Genomic DNA, 19,407 nt, shown 5'->3' on the forward strand with positions numbered 1-19,407 from the left:
GAGCTTCTCTTTCTCTTTCTCCCTGCTCACGGTGGGTGCGGTTGGTGAGGAAATTCACTCTCGAAAGGTCCAGAAAGCTGCCCAAGACCTGCGCGATTTGCACCCCCAAAGCCCCCACCCCCGGAGGCGGCAAGTCTTGGGCAGCCCGGGAGCGCGCGTCTACGCGGCCGCGCGGGGTCCCCCTGTCTGGCGCTCAGGTGGCTTCGCCGCCCACTCCGCCGCTCCCTTCCCCTCCCCTCTCCAGCGAGGGTCGAGTTCGGCTGTTGCGCGCGGGGAAGGAAGGAGGGGCTACGAGGGATTTGAAAGTGCTCAGGCTGCGGAGTGGAGCTCGCTTCTGTCCCCGCCGCCCGCGAGCGGATTAAATTTCTGCAAATTCAAACTGAATGGGGCTTTCTTCTGCTGCCTTCCAGAGGGCGCCTGCAGCCCGCCGCGCGCTCCTCTCCGGCGGGAGCGGCCCCGGGGAGCACCGCTGACGACCCTGCGGGCCAGAGGGCGGCGGCGCCTGGGCTTGGGGGACTCCGGCACCGGATCGTACCCCTCTCGGACCAGCAGCCGTCCGCTCTCGCACCGGAGCGGGACACCAGACGGACCGCAGGCGCGATCTGGGCGATCGATCCTCCGAGGACGAACTTCTCGGGGGCGGGTCCCCGGTCGCCCCGTCGCCAGCTATTGTCTGCGCGCGGCGCTACACGGAGGCGCGGGGGGCGTGAGCGCGGAGACCCGGGCCGGGCGGGGCCAGGTCCAGGGCGGCGGCAGGAGGAGCCCGGGCAGCCCCGGGAGCCGAAGGAGGAGAGGCTTCAAGCGCGGGAGCCGAGCGAGCGCGATGCCGGCTGCGGCCGGGGACGGGCTCTTGGGGGAGCCGGCGGCGCCGGGGGGCGACGGAGGCGCGGAGGACACGGCCAGGCCGGCGGCGGCCTGCGAGGGAAGTTTCTTGCCCGCCTGGGTGAGCGGCGTGTCCCGCGAGCGGCTCCGGGACTTCCAGCATCACAAGCGCGTGGGCAACTACCTCATCGGCAGCAGGAAGCTGGGAGAAGGCTCCTTCGCCAAGGTGCGCGAGGGGCTGCACGTGCTGACCGGAGAGAAGGTGAGCTGGGGTGCGCGGGCCTGGAGGGAGGACTCGGGAGCACTGTCCCGCGAGCACTCAGCCTGGTTTTCCAACCCAGTGTAGCTAGACGCACACTCAGGCTCTCGCCGTGGGTCATCGGGCACCCACTGATGGGTGATGGTAGTGGTGGGGTCGCGTTTGTGGGGTGGGTAGCCGGGTAGATAGATGTACCCGCGAAGCTACCCCGCACTGTCTTTCTGTTTTGTTTTGGAAGGGTGCCGCCTGGCGGACGCCAGAGAAAGGAGGGGAGAGGTGGCGTTGGAGGGTCCTGCGGTAGGGGCATGGTTCAGTGCAGAGGCGGGAACTAGATCCAGGCTGGGGTTCAGTCTTGCTTTTGGAATGTGCGGCGGGAAAGCAGGGCAGCCAGTCTGAGGTTGCTTAGCGTTTCGTCCCTCCTGGCTCAGGGGAGGACGTGGAGGAGAGTTGAGGCCCTGAACGCTACCCTCACCACCCGCGTGGGCTGGGGCAACTGTTTGAATTGAAGTAAAGATCCCGCTTTTGGCAGGTGCAGAACTACGCAGGCTTTGGACTCTAGAAGTTTGGCGATACCTTTTCATTTTTTTCTAGAAGACAATAAAGGAAAGGGGCCCCTCCCCCACACCCGGAGGGACACTACTTCGACCTAATTAGAAGTTAGAGAGTGAACTCCTCCCGGGCCAGGTGCGGGCAGATCTCAGGTGTAAACTTAGATTTGTGAGAAGAAACCCTAGAGGCTGACTTACTTTTGAGTCTGGGTGGCCTCAGACAGGGAATTGCTCGGGGCTGCCAAGCCGGTATTTTTGCAGAGACCCAACACTATCTATCACCTAGGCGGAGGGTTGTCCATGCAGAGTGGAGGAGGGGAATTCAGGGGGTCTTAGGAGCCAATAGCCCGAGGGCCAAACCCTTGTGCCTGCTGCTCTAGGTTCCCCTGCCCAGCCTAGGAGTTTGTGACAATGTTGAATTGTGAGAAGTCTGGTGACAGGTCAGAGCTGCCACGCTAGCCTCCCGATACCTTTGATTTCCTCTTGGTTTCTGTTGTCCTGAAGACCCCTACTTTTGAGCACTGGGTTCCATCACCCTTAGAATTTATCTTCTTTTTCTGTAGCCATTCCAAGCGGGCTGCCCCTTTATACCGGGTAACAGGGTTAGACCAAGTCATTTTCAAAAGTGTCTGCTGCCTGAATTTCCAAGCCAAACAAAACAAAACAAAACAAAACAAAACAAAACAAAAAAAAACCAAACATCATTCACTATGAACTCACATTAGTTCTTCAAAGAAGAACGGACTCTTCAGACCCGCCCTAGTTGTTCTAACTGGAGTAAAGGAAGGTTTGTTTGCTCTTTGGTGTACAGTGGGCTGTCTGCCAGGCACACCAAGGTCCATTTGGGGTGCTGTGATGCAGGCTGATTTCTGTTCTGTCTGGGAGAGACGAGGGACTTTGCGCTCACAGTCTATAGGATTTGGTCTGGCTATGCGGATCACCTCTCTAAAGAGATCAGAACTCCTTAGAGCTTCTTGCCACATTGGGCTGGACCTCAGTTCCTCACTAGGGCAGTTTTGCCCCATGGGATAATTCCTTTGTCCTTGGCTGCACTGCCTGGGGTATTCAGAGTTCAGTCCTGATTCAGTTCTGGACTCCTGTGTTAACTCCTGCCTAGCAAGGGACTCCATCCCTTGGAATAAAGTACAAGGTATTTCTGCCAAACGGGTCTAGATGAAGGGTCTCCCTTCCTCCTGTTTTTATGACGACTCAATTCATCTTTGCAACGAGAGGAAGTTTGTTGCGTGTAAAATTGTTTCCCTGGACCAGTTGATCTGATCTAGTTAAAGACCCTAGTCCTCAGTGCAGACAGAGAGGCCAGGGAGGGATACTTATGTTGCAAACCTTGCTCTTTCCTGCTCTGCTTTTCTGTAGCCAGGAGGAACCCTGCTCTGGGGACAACAGAGTATGGGGGGGGGGGCAGACCTGGATTTTAGCTTCTTCAATGGTGTGCTTTAAAAAACAGTGGTGCTATTCATAGCTTTTTATCTCCCTAACCCCACACCTTTAATACTTAACTAATGGATGTAGGCTTTAGCAGATTGTAGAGATGAGACAGAGATGGGGAGGGGAGAGAGTTAGTGGGAGAGGGGGAACCATTGGTGAGTCTCTGAGCCCCTGGCCCTCCTTTGTTTTGGGTTTTGCTTTATTAATCGAAGCTAGAGGGAAAGGGGAGGCCATCTCAAGCTATTTGCAAACTAAACTGCAGGCCAAAGGGCTTCACCACTGGACAGGCAGCTTCTGTGGAAGCCTGCCTCCAGGCATACCCCATCGCAACTTTCTTGGGGTACATAGGTTTAGTTAAAGCATTTCCTTTTCCTTTCCTTTTTAGTGGGTATGGATTTTCTCTTTTAGGAGGGAGGGATAAATCCTGCCATGGAAACTAAGCATGCCCTCCCTGAACCACCGTGTCAGAAGGGTCCGGAGTAGCTTATCTTGAGGAATGCGTTTGTGGAACAGAGGATGAAAGGAAGACTTGGGCACCATCTCCAATTTCATCTGTTTCAGAGCCAATCTTATCAAAGCATGCATTTTATTTTGGTTGATTTGTGGTTAAATCTAGACTTTTGCTAACTGAAGGCATCTGAGGCAGTGTGGGTGGTGGTGGTGTGTTTGGTAAGGTGCACATTTCCAGAATGCTTTGGATAAAATCCTCCAGGGTTTGCTGGGAATTCCCAGCTGAGACTAGAAGACAAACAAGTTCCCCTTTCCCCACTTTCATTTGGACTAGGTCCTATCTCATCTAGAGGCTCCTATTGCCACCGAGACCTGCAGGGCAGGTCGGTGTTTTACCGCAGTGGCTTCTGAAGTTGTTTGCTTAGAAGCAATCTGAATCTAGATGGCCCCTTTACTGCTGAGCACAAAGGACAGCTTAGACCTAAGTTTTGCTTTCCTTTAGCTTTTAAGCGAAGACAATCTCTGCCCATCTGGCTTTATAAAAATAAACATTCACTCGATCATGTGAGGTTCTTAATTTTGACATTCTCAGTTGTGGCTGAAGTGATGTTTGGACCAGGAGACATCATTTGTTAGATTCTGCAAACATAATTCTCCATGACCTGCCGTAGAGAACAAAGCTGCTGGGCAGGAGTATGGGCTAGTGACTTTTACAGACTGGGAAGGCTCTGCTTGTTGCCTCGAAGTGGTTCTTGATAGGTAGGAAACGCCTGTGCTGGGCCCACAAGAAGTCACTATCGCATTTTAAAACTTGAATAATAAAATATAGCTGAAATGGCCCGGTGGTTAAAGGTGTGTGTCGGCAAGCCCAACAGCCCAAGTTTTATCCCTGGTAGATTTATCTTGGGATTGAAGGAGAAAACCACCAACTCCTGAAAGTTGTCCTCTAATCCCCCAACTTTCACAAGTGCACTTCAGTGTGTATCCGCCACCGGTAAGTGCAATAATATTAAAGATATCTGTGATCACAGTGAAGGAGCTCAGTGGTGAAAGTCTTAGAGCATCTCAGGCACAGCTGGCTCGGAAGGGCAACCTTAGCAGCAGAGCAAACCACGATGCCACCCTCACCTGTGATCGAGACGCCAAGGTGGGTACCATTAAACGGTCAGTGAAGGTACTCAAGGAGCGCATTCTAATCTTTGACTTTTATTTGAAAAGTCCGTTTATACATTCCATTAGAGCTATTCTGGGGCTAACAACAAGGACCGCCTGCTTAGTAAGTTGCAAGTCATCACGCGCAGAGTGCAGCAGCACCAGATACCTGGAGTGAAGAAGTTACTAAAATTACCCTTTACTACGTTTTTCGCGGAGCAGGAAATATGACTAATTTTAGAGGTGGCCTTTTGGCAGATCTGTTTTTAGCAACTATTTCTGAAACAAACAGGTGCTAAATCCTGTTATTTCTTTTCAAGAGAGAGACATTTCAGGAGCGATGATAGTTCTGAGGTGCAGGGCGCACGTGGAGAACTGGAAGTTCCTATTAGCCTTCAGCGGGGCTCCTTGGAGGAAGGAGGCGTTTTCAGAGGCACCTGCCCTGTGGGTCCTGTGTGCGAGGCGGTGCCTATAATTTCCTGGATTACAGGTGGTGTGGTTGTGGGCACACTCTTTTGAACTTCCTGCCTCGCCTCATCTTTTTGAAGTACTTGGGGGATGATGGAAATTGGCACGTAGGGCTTCTTTCTCAGCGCTCACTGACACGGGGCCAAGGGACTTCAAAGGATACTGTGAGTCAGCACCACCATGCAGAACGGCGCCCACGGGGAGGAGCATACCTTGCATTTTCCCTGCTGGTGTCCGGCTCTACTTACTAATCTGACTCAGGTCTGTGCGCCCATCCATGTCTGCAGGTTGCTGGCTATTCCAGCGCTGTAGCAATCATCCAGAGTGGTGATTATCTTCCCTAGAGGGGTAGAGAGTGCCAACCACATCCATCTGAAGAGATGGGCAGTTTGGGTTGATGGCGTGGGTACAAAGTAGCATTTGTGCAAAGTAGCATTTGTACAAAGTAGCATTTGTACAAAGTAGCCTTTGTACTGAAGTTTGTTGCCCCTCTCAACTCTCCGTGATAACTGAGAAACTTGCTGTCTTGCCTAGTTGAGCCCAGTCAGTGACCTTAGCTCACCAGTTCTGGCTTGTTGTACATCATTGGGAAACGCGATCTTGAGCTGCTTGCTTGGTCTTCCTACCTCCACCTCCAGTGTACAGGATTATGGGTACCTGCCGTCATGTTCGGTTTAGCCAGTGCTGCAGGTTGTTTTATTTATTGTTATATCGTTGAGAAAGACACCATGACCAAGGTAAAAGAATCATTTAGTTGAGGGCTTGGTTACAGTTTCAGAGGGTGAATTTGTAACCGTCATGGCAGAGAGCATGGACACATGCAGGCATATGTGGTGCTGGGCAGCAGCTAAGAGTTTACATGTGATCCACAATTAGGAGGCAGAGAAGGAGACTGGGCTGGGCATGAGCTTTGGAGACCTCAAAAGCCTACCCCTAGTGACACACCTCTTAATCCTTCCCAAATAGTTCCACCAACTGGGAACCAAACATTCAAACGTGAGCCTCTAAGGGCCATTCTCATTTAAACCACCATCGTGAGCAAACCCAGGCCTTCATGCACAGTAGCCAAGCCCTCTAACTGATTGAGCCACACCAGCCTCACCCTCTGCTTTGCCTGGGCTCTGCCACACCCAGGTGCTGTCCTGCTCTGGATTCCCTGCTCTCTCTTGGGAATCTGGTTAGCTGGTTAAGGTCACCAGCAGCAGACGGGCACATCCTGAGCCTTCAACCCAGATGCCGGATTCTTGACCTTAGTGCAGAACAGAGTCTCAGGATGTGCAAGAAGCAGAGTTGGACGTTATTAGGAGATTTTAGGGCTGGTAAACGTCTCTGGTGGGTCAAGATGCTTGGTGCCAAGACTGGTGATCCGAGTCTAATGTCTAGGGTCATCTACAAGATGGAAGAAAGGAACCAGTTCCTGAAAGTTGTCCTTTGACCTCCACAGGTGTACCCCCAAACTCTCTCTCTCTCTCTCTCTCTCTCTCTCTCTCTCTCTCTCTCTCAGTGAGAGATAATTTCAATAATTTGAAAAATCATTAAAAGAGATTTTAGGACCAGGGACATACCTCAGTGTGGAAAGTGCTTGCTGTGCAAATGGAAATACAGAGTTGGGATCTACAGAGCCCAGGTGGGCAGGGCAGGTCACCTGTTACCCTAGGAAGGAGGAGACAGAGACAGAGAATCCACAGAGCAAGCCGATTGGCCAGACTGGCTGAAGAGATGAGCTTATGTGTGTAGCCTCAGTAGGTAAAGTCGGGAGCGACTGAGAAGACACTTGGTATCAACACCAGCCTTTTGTGGGCATGTGCATAGCCACATGTATGCGCGCGCACAGGTGAACACGTATATACACCCATACAAATGTACACAGGAAAGTCTTAAATGTGAGGTTAATGGAGAGGTGCTTAAGGGGAGGGGAGCGGACACTCACAGCTGAGTGTGCGGGCTCCTCCAAGGGCAGCTCGTCTCAGCAACAGCTGGGCATAGGGTTCGGTGGCTTTCAGGTCATATCTGAAGAGGTTGCCGAGAAGCCCCCTTTTCTCCCACCCTTTTTTCAAAGGGTGAAATTATGATTTTAGGGTGGCCCTAAAGATGCCTTGGAAGGGATGGCAGTGGGGTAGAGCCATGCATCAGGAGGGTTGCACAGGGGCGTTAAGACCTGTCTTTTACTGTAGATGGGGTTTCTTTGTGAAATTTCTAGAACATGGCTGGCTTACATCTCGGAGTGGAGGGATATAGAGGGAAGGGCCCTATGTCTTTAGACCTTAAGCATCGTTCATTATTTATTTTATTTTTTAATGAATTATTTATTTTTATCGTATGTGCTGTTTTGCCTGCACGAATGTCTGTGTGAGGGTTGGATCCCCTGGAACTGGAGTTACTGACAGTTGTGAGCTGTCATGTGGGTTCTGGGAATTGAACCCAGGTCTTCTGGAAGGACAGCCAGTATCCTTAACCACTGAGCCACCTCTCCAGCCCTCCCTGGTTCACTGTTATCTTAACACCCTGATGTAAAGTGTCTTTCTGTAGAAGGGGTATTATCTCTACACAGACAGACTTCGCAGCAAATGTTAACTGGGCTGGCATCCTTGACTCTGAGCAAGACTTGCAGGTGGGGCCTCTCTTCTTTCCAAGTTCCTCCAGTTTCCCCAGTTGTTCTAGTCTACCGTAAGAGACTAAGCAGGAAAGTGTGGACAATCAGAGCCTGGATATCACACTCCGTGGGGGATGCTGGCAAATTCCAGAGTCCTTGTCTTGAGGATCAGCGCTGTGGCTTCTGTTTGCCGGTGGATTCAGGGTCTTCTGTGCATTTTCTCCTTAGATGCTGGCAGCCACTCTGCACAGGCGAGCGCCTCCTTCTCGGGTCTTTAACTGCAGTGAAAAGGAAGAGGCGTGCCCTGAGCAGCTTTTCTTTCTGACTTTCTCTATTAGTCTGCTAGGGCGGCCATAACAAGTTACCACAGATTAGGATAAGCAACAGATATTTTTTGTGTTGCGTTGCTGGAGATTGGAGTCCAGAATGAAGGTCTGGAGAGAGCCACGCACCCTCGGGAGATTGTTTGCTTCTGTTTGGGCTCCGTGCTGGTAGCATTCTTGGTAGCCTAGGCTTGTTAACATGGCCCACCAATCTCTGCCTCCCTTTTCACGTGGTGCTGTTCCTCAGTATGTTTCCTGGCTGAGCCACTACCGACGTACAACAAAAGCACTGGGTTTAGAATCCATTCTAATCTAGTTTTGCCTCCTTTTAACTTGATTATGTCTACAAAGACTCCATTTACAAATAAGACCGTATTTATGGACCACTAGAACACTGCTTCTCAGCTTGTGGGTCTCTACCCCTTTGAGGGGGGCATCTAAGGACCCTTTCACAGAGGTTGCATATCAGATATTTACATTATGGTTTATAACAGTAGCAAAATGATAGTTATGAAGTAACCAGGAAAATGATTTTATGGTTGGGGGGGGTCACTACATCATGAGGAGCTCTACTAAAAAGTCATAGGATTAGGAAGGTTGCAAGTCACTGGCCTAGAGGTCAGGACTTGATGCTGTCTGTGTGTGTGTGTGTGTGGGGGCAGTTCCAGCTGCTACAACTTAAGTCATTGAAGGTATCATGGGTGATTTCCTGGCAAGCTGACCCTTTAGAAGACAGGAATGTGTCTCGGAGTCCCCAGGGACTCGGAGAGAAAGAGAGTTCTGGGGATCAGAGTTGGTGAGGTTGGTTCCTTCTGAGACCTGTGGGGAAGAGTCTCACAGACCTTGCCCCTTGGCTTGTAAACAATTGTCTTCCCACTGTGTCTTTCTGAGTTTTTGTCATTTGTGTCTCTGATCACCTTTCTCTTTTTGGGGTACTTGCTGTTTTGGGGGTCACCTTATAAGAGGCCCCTCACTCATGCTTGTAAGATACACCAAGAAGGAATAGGTCAGCTTCCTCTCTAATAACCCCTCCTCAGCTCCATTCTATCTCTAAGGACCTTGTCTCTGAGGGGTGTGGAGAGCCTGGCCTCTCAGCTGTGAATGGGAGGGGTGCAGTGGGGCTCTTACTGTTGCATTCACTCTCCCTGGTTTGGGTGCACTCGTGAGCTCACCTCCTCACTAGACCATAATAAGCCCCGTGAGGAGGAGGAGACCCACTGCCCTGTTCCTGATGCCAAGAGTGACCTCAGGCACACACAAGGCATTCACTAGAGTTCATGATGGACGGAAGAACGCTTTGATCTTCCTGGGTGTTGTAGAGCACCTTTTCTTCTAGGTATAACAAGATGCCATCTTGGACTTTGCCCGGTAGCCATAGCAACTAGAGCAGAACAAGACAGTGCAAGCCAGGCCCGAGATAATGGCAATAGAACCTTTAACAAACACTCACCAGTATAAAACATGGGAGAGGAGAGCCAGGAAACTCCCTGAGACTCAAGCCATTGTTCTCTGTCCCCTTCCAACAGCTGCTAGGAGAGTTTGGGGTGCATAAAAAAAGAAGGGGTTAATTAAAAACCAGGACTCCATGGTGTAGCTTCAATGGGGGTCACCATCTGTGATGGAATGGGACTTTTCAGCGATGCTGCTGTTTTGGGGGTCACCCTGTAAGAAGCCCCTCACTCATGCTTTGTTTGTAAGGTACCCCCAAGGACTCCCTGATCTCACTAACCTGGGCTTTGGTGAAATTGCTCGTTGGTGTATCACTGGTGTCCAGGGTGAACGGATGTCCACGTCTGTCTCCCTAGGAAAAGTTAACCTCAAACTAGGATGTGTGGAGGGCTTTCTGAGCTGTCTGGTTGTCAGCTGTCAATCATGGTCGTTCTCCCCACCCCACCCCACCCTGCCCCCATACTGCTGTGCACGTCTGGGGTTGGTCGGTTTGCTGGGCTGACCCCTGGAAGAAAACAGTGACCCAGCAATACTGTGCTTTCTACGGAGACTCATTAAGATCGTTAACCAGTTATTAGAATGACGGGATCAGACAGGAGACACCCATTCTGCAGTGTCTTAGCATCGTTCTTGGGCTCTCAGCTTTTCCCAGAGACTATGAACTAAGAGCTGTGGCAGATGAAGGAGGTTGCTATTCGCAAACATACATTTTTATTTTGGATGTCTCCCATGGAGATATACGTAGGCTTGGAGTCTGTCTCTTTGACTATAATTTTCTCCGTGAAGTTTATTAGTCTCTTAACCCAGATTCTTGCCAAAACATCCTGTAATCCTGTGGGCTCTGCTTGCCCGATCCTGGAGCCATTTGATGAGATTTGGTCTCATTCACTGTGTGACCTTTGCGGTGTTCATCCTTGGCTTGAGTTCTTGTCTTCCAGCCTTGTGGCTCTCTGTTATCAGGGAACATTGCTGCAATGGTCTGAACACTATTCATCCATTAATTAATGTGGTGTGTGTTCGTGTGTGTGTGTGTGTGTGTGTGTGTGTGTGTGTGTGTGTGTGGTGTTTGCCTACATGAGTGTGCAGGAAGCAGCGGAGGCCAGAAGAGGCTGTCAGATCAGTACTGGGAACCGAACTTTGGGCCTCTGCAGGAGCAACAATGTTCTTTTAATCGCTGAGCCTTCTCTCCAGTCCCCGTTTGAACTCCGTTTTCCCATGAGGCACCTCTGTGGGTCACCTGATCTTTGTTTCTAGAGTGGGCAGGAAGCATGAGTGTCACTGAAGAGGCTTACACTTCAAGCCATGATAGATTGGAGATCAGAATCCTGCAGTTCTTGTCTATGTCACGCCGGGTTTCATGGCCTCTGGAGTTCCTCACCTGCTAGAAAGAAAAAAAAAAAGAGTGGGAATCAGGATAAGATAAAAGGGTGAGCACTATGGTTCACACCAGGTCCTTCATGTCGTACTGGATGTGCCATGTCTACCACGGAGCATTTTGTGGTAGTTACTACTGTCTTCATTTCCTCTTGCGGCTTGACTAGTGCCCTAGGGATCTATCGATCCTAGCACATAAAAAACCCAGAGCTTGGTAAACCCATCAGAGAAAACAAAGCCGGATCCACCCAAGAAAACATCTCATTAGTGTTCTGTGGGTTAGCCGAGAGCTTGTGAAGGAAAGTGCTGGCCAGTAGGCTGCTAACCAGACCTCTGTCAGTCAGGGATGAGAGCTTGGAGCCCCAGGCAGAGCTGGAGAGCTGTGGGTAGCAACTTTCATGTGTGGTCCTCAGGAGCAAGGGACGATTTCCCACATCGTAATACCCAGCTGCTGTCTTTTACAGACTCACCATAAGATTGTGTGTGTGTACATAAAAACATATATGAATATAAAATTAAATATACATTATATGATACTACAATGGTTATAGACATAAACAAATATAGCTTTTTTGGCAGCAGAGTTTCTCAGGAAAGGCAGCAGTGGACGGCGTCGGGGGAGACAGGATGGCTAGCAACTTTTGTAAGTTCCCTAGGAGAGGAGATCTCTGAAGAGAGACACCTTGTCTCTCCCCTTTCCTTATCATTCTGTTGAAACAATAGACCCCAAGGATTTAAAGTTCCCCAGTAATCTGTGTTGCAGGAAGGGAAAGGCTGAAGTCTAGGTGCCAGCCAGAGGAGGAACTGTCTCCAGAAAGAGATTTCCCACAGTGACAGGTCAGAAGTGCTAAGTTACACATGCCTCTTGCCCTCTGTTTAAATCCAAACCTAGTAACAGTCCCTCAAGGATGGATTGGGTGGGTATTTGTTTTCCTTTCCCCAATGTGGCCACTGGAAGTCTTGGATTTGAAATCTAAGGGTCCAAGGAGGATTGTCTTTTCAGTTAAGAGACATACAGGAAGTCACTAATGCCAGCGACAGCAGATGTCAGGGGGAAAGAGGGGTTCAGGCCCACAGGGCAAAGTGGGGTCCCTCCTTACAGATTCAGAGGACGGTGGCTTCTTGTTGTGTGATTGGTGAGTAGTCCATAGTAGAGAGTAGAAGTAGAGAGTCCAAGATTAGCTCTTACTTGGGGCAAGGTATGGGAAGCCCTGTATTTTGAGGAAGGAATGTAAGATCTTGAGGATTTGTAGAGAAGTGTGGAGGAGGTCCCATTTACTTAATGCATGTCCATCCCAGGGGCCAAGAGAATGGAGTCTCGTAGCCCTAGGCTGTATGTAGGCTCAGGTATTTGAGTGAGGAGACACAGTTTTTGCAATGCCTTGGCAGTGACCAATCTGGGTTCTAACATCTCCACCCTGTTTGTTTATATAAAAGGAAAGAGGGAGAGGGGAGAGAGAGAGGCCTTATGGGTATGAGTGTCATAGTCAAGTTCTAGCTGCTTCCTGAAACTCTTGGGGCATCTTGGAGGCCTCCCCAGCCTGGAGTGATTGTTCAGAAACTGGTACCAATATCCATATTTTCATAATGTCTATGCAAATACATGTGGTGTATTTAACTCACTGTGGTCTGCACAAACACTTAGCAGAGGGATTGGAGAAGGGTGGATGGGCATGAGAATAAAAACTATTAGTAAACGAATAGCCACAGGTATATCGGGATGCCCATGAAGAGCTGTGAAATCAAACTGAGTTGTATTTGTTGTAAAGTGTGGGCAGAAGAGCAAACAGGAGAGGATCTCAGACTATTTCAGGGAACGGGTAGATTGGTAGATTTCTACGGTTGTCACAGCTCCCCTTAGAGCTGATATCATTAAGTTACTTTGATTTGGTTGCAAGACTGTTAAGTCACATGATGAGAAAGGTAATAATAGATTGACTATTTTTGATTAAGGTGAGGTAGCCCAAGGTATAACCCTTGGCTTTGGGCCTGGAAAATTCCAACTCCACACACTTGTGGAAGTGTGGCAGCTGTGAGGCAGCTTTTGGAAGTGTACAAACACTGGTGTAGCTTCTCCTGGGAAGCTTCTCACTGGCCCAGCAGGACAGATCCTGTCTCACATCCTGCTGTCCTGCTGTGGGGAAGTTCGATGAGGATGATGCTGAATTATCAGGACAGAGAAATGGCTACCAAAGCCACCAAGGAAGGATTTCCTGGATCACACTACTCCGTTAGCCTTCATGATCCAGCCTGGTTTTTGTATTGCTAATATTATACCTAATACTAAAAAGATAAAATAAAAATAAAAAATAAGGTTGGGGATTTAGCTCAGTGGTAGAGTGCTTGCCTAGCAAGCGCAAGGTCCTGGGTTCAATCCCCAGCTCCGAAAAAAAAAGAAAAAAAGAAAAAGAAAAAAAAAATAAAAAATAAAAAATAAAACGCATGCCAAAGGTCTCAAAACAGCCTCCAGTTTACACTAGGAGAGATCATTTAAATCTCTAGGTATCCCTATCTGTGGGAAATGGCCTGGACCTGGTTACTACTTTTCTTTTCTTTTCTTTTCTTTTTTTTATTAGCTTGAGTATTTCTTATATACATTTCGAGTGTTATTCCCTTTCCCGGTTTCCGGGCAAACATCCCCCTAATCCCTCCCCCTCCCCTCCTTTATGGGTGTTCCCCTCCCCACCCTCCCCCCATTGCCACTCTCCCCCCAACAATCTAGTTCACTGGGGGTTCAGTCTTAGCAGGACCCAGGGCTTCCCCTTCCACTGGTGCTCTTACTAGGATATTCAATGCTACCTATGAGGTCAGAGTCCAGGGTCAGTCCATGTATAGTCCTTAGGTAGTGGCTTAGTCCCTGGAAGCTCTGGTTGCTTGGCATTGTTGTACATATGGGGTCTCGAGCCCCTTCAAGCTCTTCCAGTTCTTTCTGTGATTCCTTCAACGGGGGTCCTATTCTCAGTTCAGTGGTTTGCTGCTGGCATTCGCCTCTGTATTTGCTGTATTCTGGCTGTGTCTCTCAGGAGCGATCTACATCCGGCTCCTGTCGGCCTGCACTTCTTTGCTTCATCCATCTTGTCTAATTGGATGGCTGTATATGTATGGGCACATGTGGGGCAGGCTCTGAATGGGTGTTCCTTCTGTATCTGTTTTAATCTTTGCCTCTCTATTCCCTGCCAAGGGTATTCTTGTTCCCCTTTTAAAGAAGGAGTGAAGCATTCACATTTTGATCATCCGTCTTGAGTTTCATGTGTTCTAGGCATCTAGGGTAATTCAAGCATTTGGGCTAATAGCCACTTATCAATGAGTGCATACCATGTATGTCTTTCTGTGATTGGGTTAGCTCACTCAGGATGATATTTTCCAGTTCCATCCATTTGCCTATGAATTTCATAAAGTCATTGTTTTTGATAGCTGAGTAATATTCCATTGTGTAGATGTACCACATTTTCTGTATCCATTCCTCTGTTGAAGGGCATCTGGGTTCTTTCCAGCTTCTGGCTATTATAAATAAGGCTGCTATGAACATAGTGGAGCACGTGTCTTTTTTATATGTTGGGGCATCTTTTGGGTATATGCCCAAGAGAGGTATAGCTGGATCCTCAGGCAGTTCAATGTCCACTTTTCTGAGGAACCTCCAGACTGATTTCCAGAATGGTTGTACCAGTCTGCAATCCCACCAACAATGGAGGAATGTTCCTCTTTCTCCGGGTTACTACTTTTCTTAATAGGAAAAGGTTTTTGGCTGTAAGAGTTTGGATATAAAATGTAGGAACTGGGCTGGCAAAATGGCAGCACTTGCTGCCAAGTCTGACCACCTGAGTTCAATCTCTGTGACCTGTGTGAAGGAAAGAAAACTGACTCCCACAAGTGGTCCTCTGATTTCCACAGGCTCTGATGAACACACACACACACACACACACACACACACACACACACACACACACACTATTTTTTTTATATATATATAAAAGAAATATTTGTATCTCAAAGCAGAATTTCTTTGGGGATATTTAAAATAAGTTTTGTCTATTTCAAATGAGATTTCTTTGTATACAAATTATGCTGTGTAATCGTGAAATACTTTTGCAAAAACAGTGACACATTCGAAAGCTTTTAAACACCACGGTGGGCTCTGGGTAAAGAGAACTATGTGAAAAGCAGGATTACAGGAAGGACATGGAGCTGCCCTTTTCTATAGTCTGCTCAGAATTGAGATGGGCATCGTTTTACACTGAGGAGCAACCCAGCAAAGTCTTATACTTCCTTTAAATGAAGCTGGATTGAAGCAATGTTTGAATGTAGTTCTTCTCTAGGCTGGGGAAGTCCTCCAGCAAGTGAACTCATCTGCCTGGCTTCTCCTGGAAGGAACTGTGATGAACTCATGATCCTGAATGGCAATGGCTTATTTAACTACCCCTCCGGAGGACTGAAGATCTAGGCACAATGAGGATTTTGTCTAACCAGCCAAATTTATAAATAGATTGAATCATTTGTCCAGTAGAATAAGTTTTATGATAATTTAGCTGGAATGTCTCAAGTAGGCATAATTCTTTGTAACAGAATTTTTCCTCCTGTTAGACAGTGCCTATTCAACAAGAGACAGCTTTGCCCATTCAGAGTACGTACTAGCACGATTTGGAGAAATCTAATCTCAGGTTTTATATGTCTCATTTAGGAAAAGGATAGAACACAGTAATTATTTTTCTAAGCCCATTTTTGCAAACATTCCTAAGAGCAGATCTGTACTTCAGAAAATTTTGCTGTTGTAAACAGCTTCAGACATCAATTTAATATCAGTATAATAGAATTTTGGCCTTAGGAATTATAATTAATTTAGAGCGAATATAGTCATCTTTTTATAATTTCCCACATACATGTATTGTATCCAAAGCCTTTCCTTTCTTTAATCTTCTTTACCAAAAGCATACTTTACAATGCATGTATCTCTTACTATGCAAAGGAGACCCTAGGAAACAATAATCCTTTGCAGAAATACATTGTAATGTAAAAAAGACATTGATATTTAAACTACATTATTATTATTGGTGAATTCCAAGATGTCCCTGTATGTCTTAAAACCAACAATAGCCCTCTTTACCTTATACATACATACCCGTTCATACATGTGCACACATCTTAAAATCAGGCCTATACACTCTATAATCACGGGTCTTAGTTTTTTCCCCCTCTTTAGAATAGACAAGTTACACATATGCAACATTTATGAACACATTTGCAAACAGCTTCAGCTTATAGACAAAGTGACCGTACACAGAGATAGCATGGTTACATCTAACCAGTGAAAGGAGATAAGGACAAAGTGGAGATTTATATCTGGGCAGACAGTGAACGTTTGGGAAGAGTTCAGCCTCAGGAGGGAGGAGTGGCTAGGAGCCAGTTAGGGCAGTTTGAAACTTTTATTCTCTTGGAAGCTTTTGCTACTTGGGACTGAAAGCTGCAGGACTGGGGAGGGGTGTGGGTGATCAGACATTTTTCTCTCAGGTGTGTAGCCCCAGACTGGGGAGGGAAGGATCTGCAGCTGAAAGGATTTTTGAGAGGAAAGCAGCTTGGAAACCTTCAGATTGAACCCAGAATATCAGGTTGCCTGGGAATGAGCAGAAGCAGGTCTTGCTCAATTCTAGAGTTACGTGGTTTGTCAAGGACCAAGGACCCCAAACTTACTGGGTATTGGAGTAACATGCTCAACCCAATCCCACAGACTTCTTAGTTGGCGAGGACTAAGTTTTTTTTTACCAACAAGAGTCAAGGGGCTGGGGATTTAGCTCAGTGGTAGAGCACTTACCTAGGAAGCGCAAGGTCCTGGGTTCGGTCCCCAGCTCCGGAAAAAAAAGGACCAAAAAAAAAAAAAAAAAGAGTCAAGACCCACAAGGGGCCTTGATTGCCAGGGACCAAGCTTTCTTCACCCTCCCCCCCCCCCCCCCCCGGCCGCTTTTGCTCCCCTCCCCCTCTTCCCACTTTCATTCTGTCCCTTCCCCTTTTTTGTAACTCAAGAGTATTTGGTGTGGGTTCCAAGGTATGAGGGACCCCCTTTGTGTGTTCTTGTCTGATTTGTAGTGAAATCTGGTTTTACTTTAGCTAAGTCGGGGGGGGGGGGGAGGGTGCTGAGACACTCACCAAAATGGTGAGTGACTGAATATTTGTAGATGGGGAGGCCTGGGGAACTTTGACTGGGAGAAACAGTGGCTGTTTCCTGCTGGCATACTACCCTGGAGATGGATCCAGGCAGGGTGCCCGTTTAGAGGGGAACAGCCAAGAGAAGGAAGTTACTGCTGGAGTAGGAGTAAGGGTGGGTGTGGGGCAGGAGTGGGAAGCTGAGAGAAATGGGAAGATTTTAGAGAATAGAGGGAGGGAGGCTGGCAGCCATCATGGTGTGGGAGACATCTAAGCAGTAGAACCTGGATGCCACCATAGAGAAGTTGGGCCTCACATCATGTGGTCAGAGGAGACCTGGCCAGGAAGGACAGCAGCAGGGGTCACAAGTTATTATTGTCTGGGAGAGCCGCTCAGGGCTGGGCCAGCTGGAAGCAGTTTTGAGTTGGTTTGTAGTAACTGGATTTAGAAAGCAGCAGGCAACTGGCTGAAAGGAAGGCAGGCTTTGAGATACAAAAGGTCCCATGGGAAGTCTGTGCCACTGCCACTGCTCTCTGTGACATGACCTGGGTCTGTATGAGTTTGGGGATCAAAATTTCCAGTTGTGAGGTCAGACAAGTTCAGAGGAACAGGAGGAGCAGGTACTCTCATGCCTTTGATGTCCTGCATGTGTGAGCAGTGTGGTGAAAGCCATTGTCATCCTGGCGGGGCTGGAACTCACAGAGATCCACCTCCCTGCCTTCCCAGTGCTGGGCTCTCTGAGCTCCTATTTTGAGTAGCGCAGAGAAAGGTCCCTCGAAGTTTCTGGTCAGTACATCCTCTCCTGTCACACATGAGTTTTGGGGTCTGCTGGGTACCACCAGGGTTTCCAAGTCCTGTGTCCTGGGACAAGATGTTGGAGAGGGACTCATGAATAGTAGGAACAGCAGAAAAAATTAATCCGCAGAATGCTTCTGAGGCAGGAAGTGGGCAAGAGCGGAGAGCAGAAGTTAAGATATCTTCGGCCCCTTCTGGTGGCCTGGAACCTTCACAGATCATTCAGAAAGCACAGGCCTTTCCTAAATGTGTTCTGTTCTGTGTCTCTCCCTGTCTGGTTTCTTTTTTTTTTTTTTTTGGTTCTTTTTTTCGGAGCTGGGGACCGAACCCAGGGCCTTGCGCTTCCTAGGTAAGCGCTCTACCACTGAGCTAAATCCCCAGCCCCCCTGGTTTCTTTTATATGCACTTTCTTCTTCGAATTCTCCTTATGTCCCTAGAATAGTGAATATTCTCCCAGAACTGCCCCTTTGCCTACAGGAGTGGAGTGTCCGGAGTTAGCTCAGCTTTCCCAAGCTTTCTGAGGCCTCCCTTAGTCAAGAAGGGACTTCAAGACCAGGGAATGAAGAAATGCTTCCAGAGGTGAAGGCTGGTGAAGGAGGGAGGGAGGTAGGGAGAGAGAGAGGGAGAGAGAGAGAGAGAGAGTGAGAGGTGTATGTGTGTGCGTGTGGTGTGTATGTGTATGTGTGTGGTGTGTGTGTATGTATATGTGTGGTGTGTGTGTATGTATGTGGTGTGTGTGTGTGGTGTGTGTATGTGTGTGTGTGTGGTGTGTGTGTGTGTGCATGTGTGTGTGGTGTGTGTGTGGGGTTTATGTGTATGTGTGTGTGTTTGGTGTGTGTGTTTGGTGTGTGTGTATGTGTGTGCTGTGTGTGGTGTGTATGTGGTGTATATGTGTATGTGTGTGTGTGGTATGTGTGTGTTGTGTGTGTGTTGTGTGTATGTGTTGTGTGTGTGTATGTGTGTATATGTGGTGTGTGTGTGTGTGCACGTGTGTGTGTCTCTCGGGTGTGGATGGGATGGGGTGGAGGGTATTATGGGAGCATCCTGAAGGGAACTGTCCTCACGTATGTAATCTGGTGATCCTCTAGCTGGGATCACCCTGCTCCCACGCAGAAACGGGGCTTCTGAGTGCATTCTTTATTCCAGGTAAGATTTAATTAGAGAAGCTCGTCTCTGACTGGGTTCTCAGTTGAACATTTACATTTAATAATACTAATAAAGAAAGCTTGTTTTGAAAACACGGCTGCAGGTTTGTGAAGTGTTGTTCCCATAGGACGACATTTTATTCTATTAAAAACGAACATTTGTGAGCAGTAGTTGGCAATTTCAAGGCCAATTTGAGGTAATAAAACTCAAATTTCCCTCTGGAGGGAAAGTACTGTGGCTATTGCTCCCCCACCTAATTCATTACTTTATTTCTCAGCTCCGAAACAGGCTGTTGTCTTGTTCTTTCTCACTCCCCCCCCCCCCCCCGTCCTTTTTACTTTTCCTTTCTGATCATAGAGAGTCATTAAAGAACTGGAGAGCATGTGCAATGATCCTGTCAGTTGACAGACACACAGCAGTGATTCCTGCCTTTAAAGGGGCCATTAC

General features: G+C 48.3%; 1 protein-coding gene across 1 annotated transcript in view; it reads left to right on the forward strand.

The window, feature by feature from the left end:
- Window positions 1-294: 294 nt before the first annotated feature.
- Window positions 295-19,407, forward strand: part of Hunk (hormonally upregulated Neu-associated kinase) — a 117,259-nt gene continuing 98,146 nt past the window's right edge. Inside the window, exon 1 of the mRNA NM_001191662.2 lies at window positions 295-1,084. Coding sequence (NP_001178591.1) covers window positions 824-1,084 — 261 coding nt within the window. The 5' untranslated portion in view covers window positions 295-823. The remainder of the gene's footprint in view (window positions 1,085-19,407) is intronic.

This window comes from Rattus norvegicus, chromosome 11 (assembly GCF_036323735.1).
Source record: "Rattus norvegicus strain BN/NHsdMcwi chromosome 11, GRCr8, whole genome shotgun sequence".
Lineage (NCBI taxonomy): Eukaryota > Metazoa > Chordata > Mammalia > Rodentia > Muridae > Rattus > Rattus norvegicus.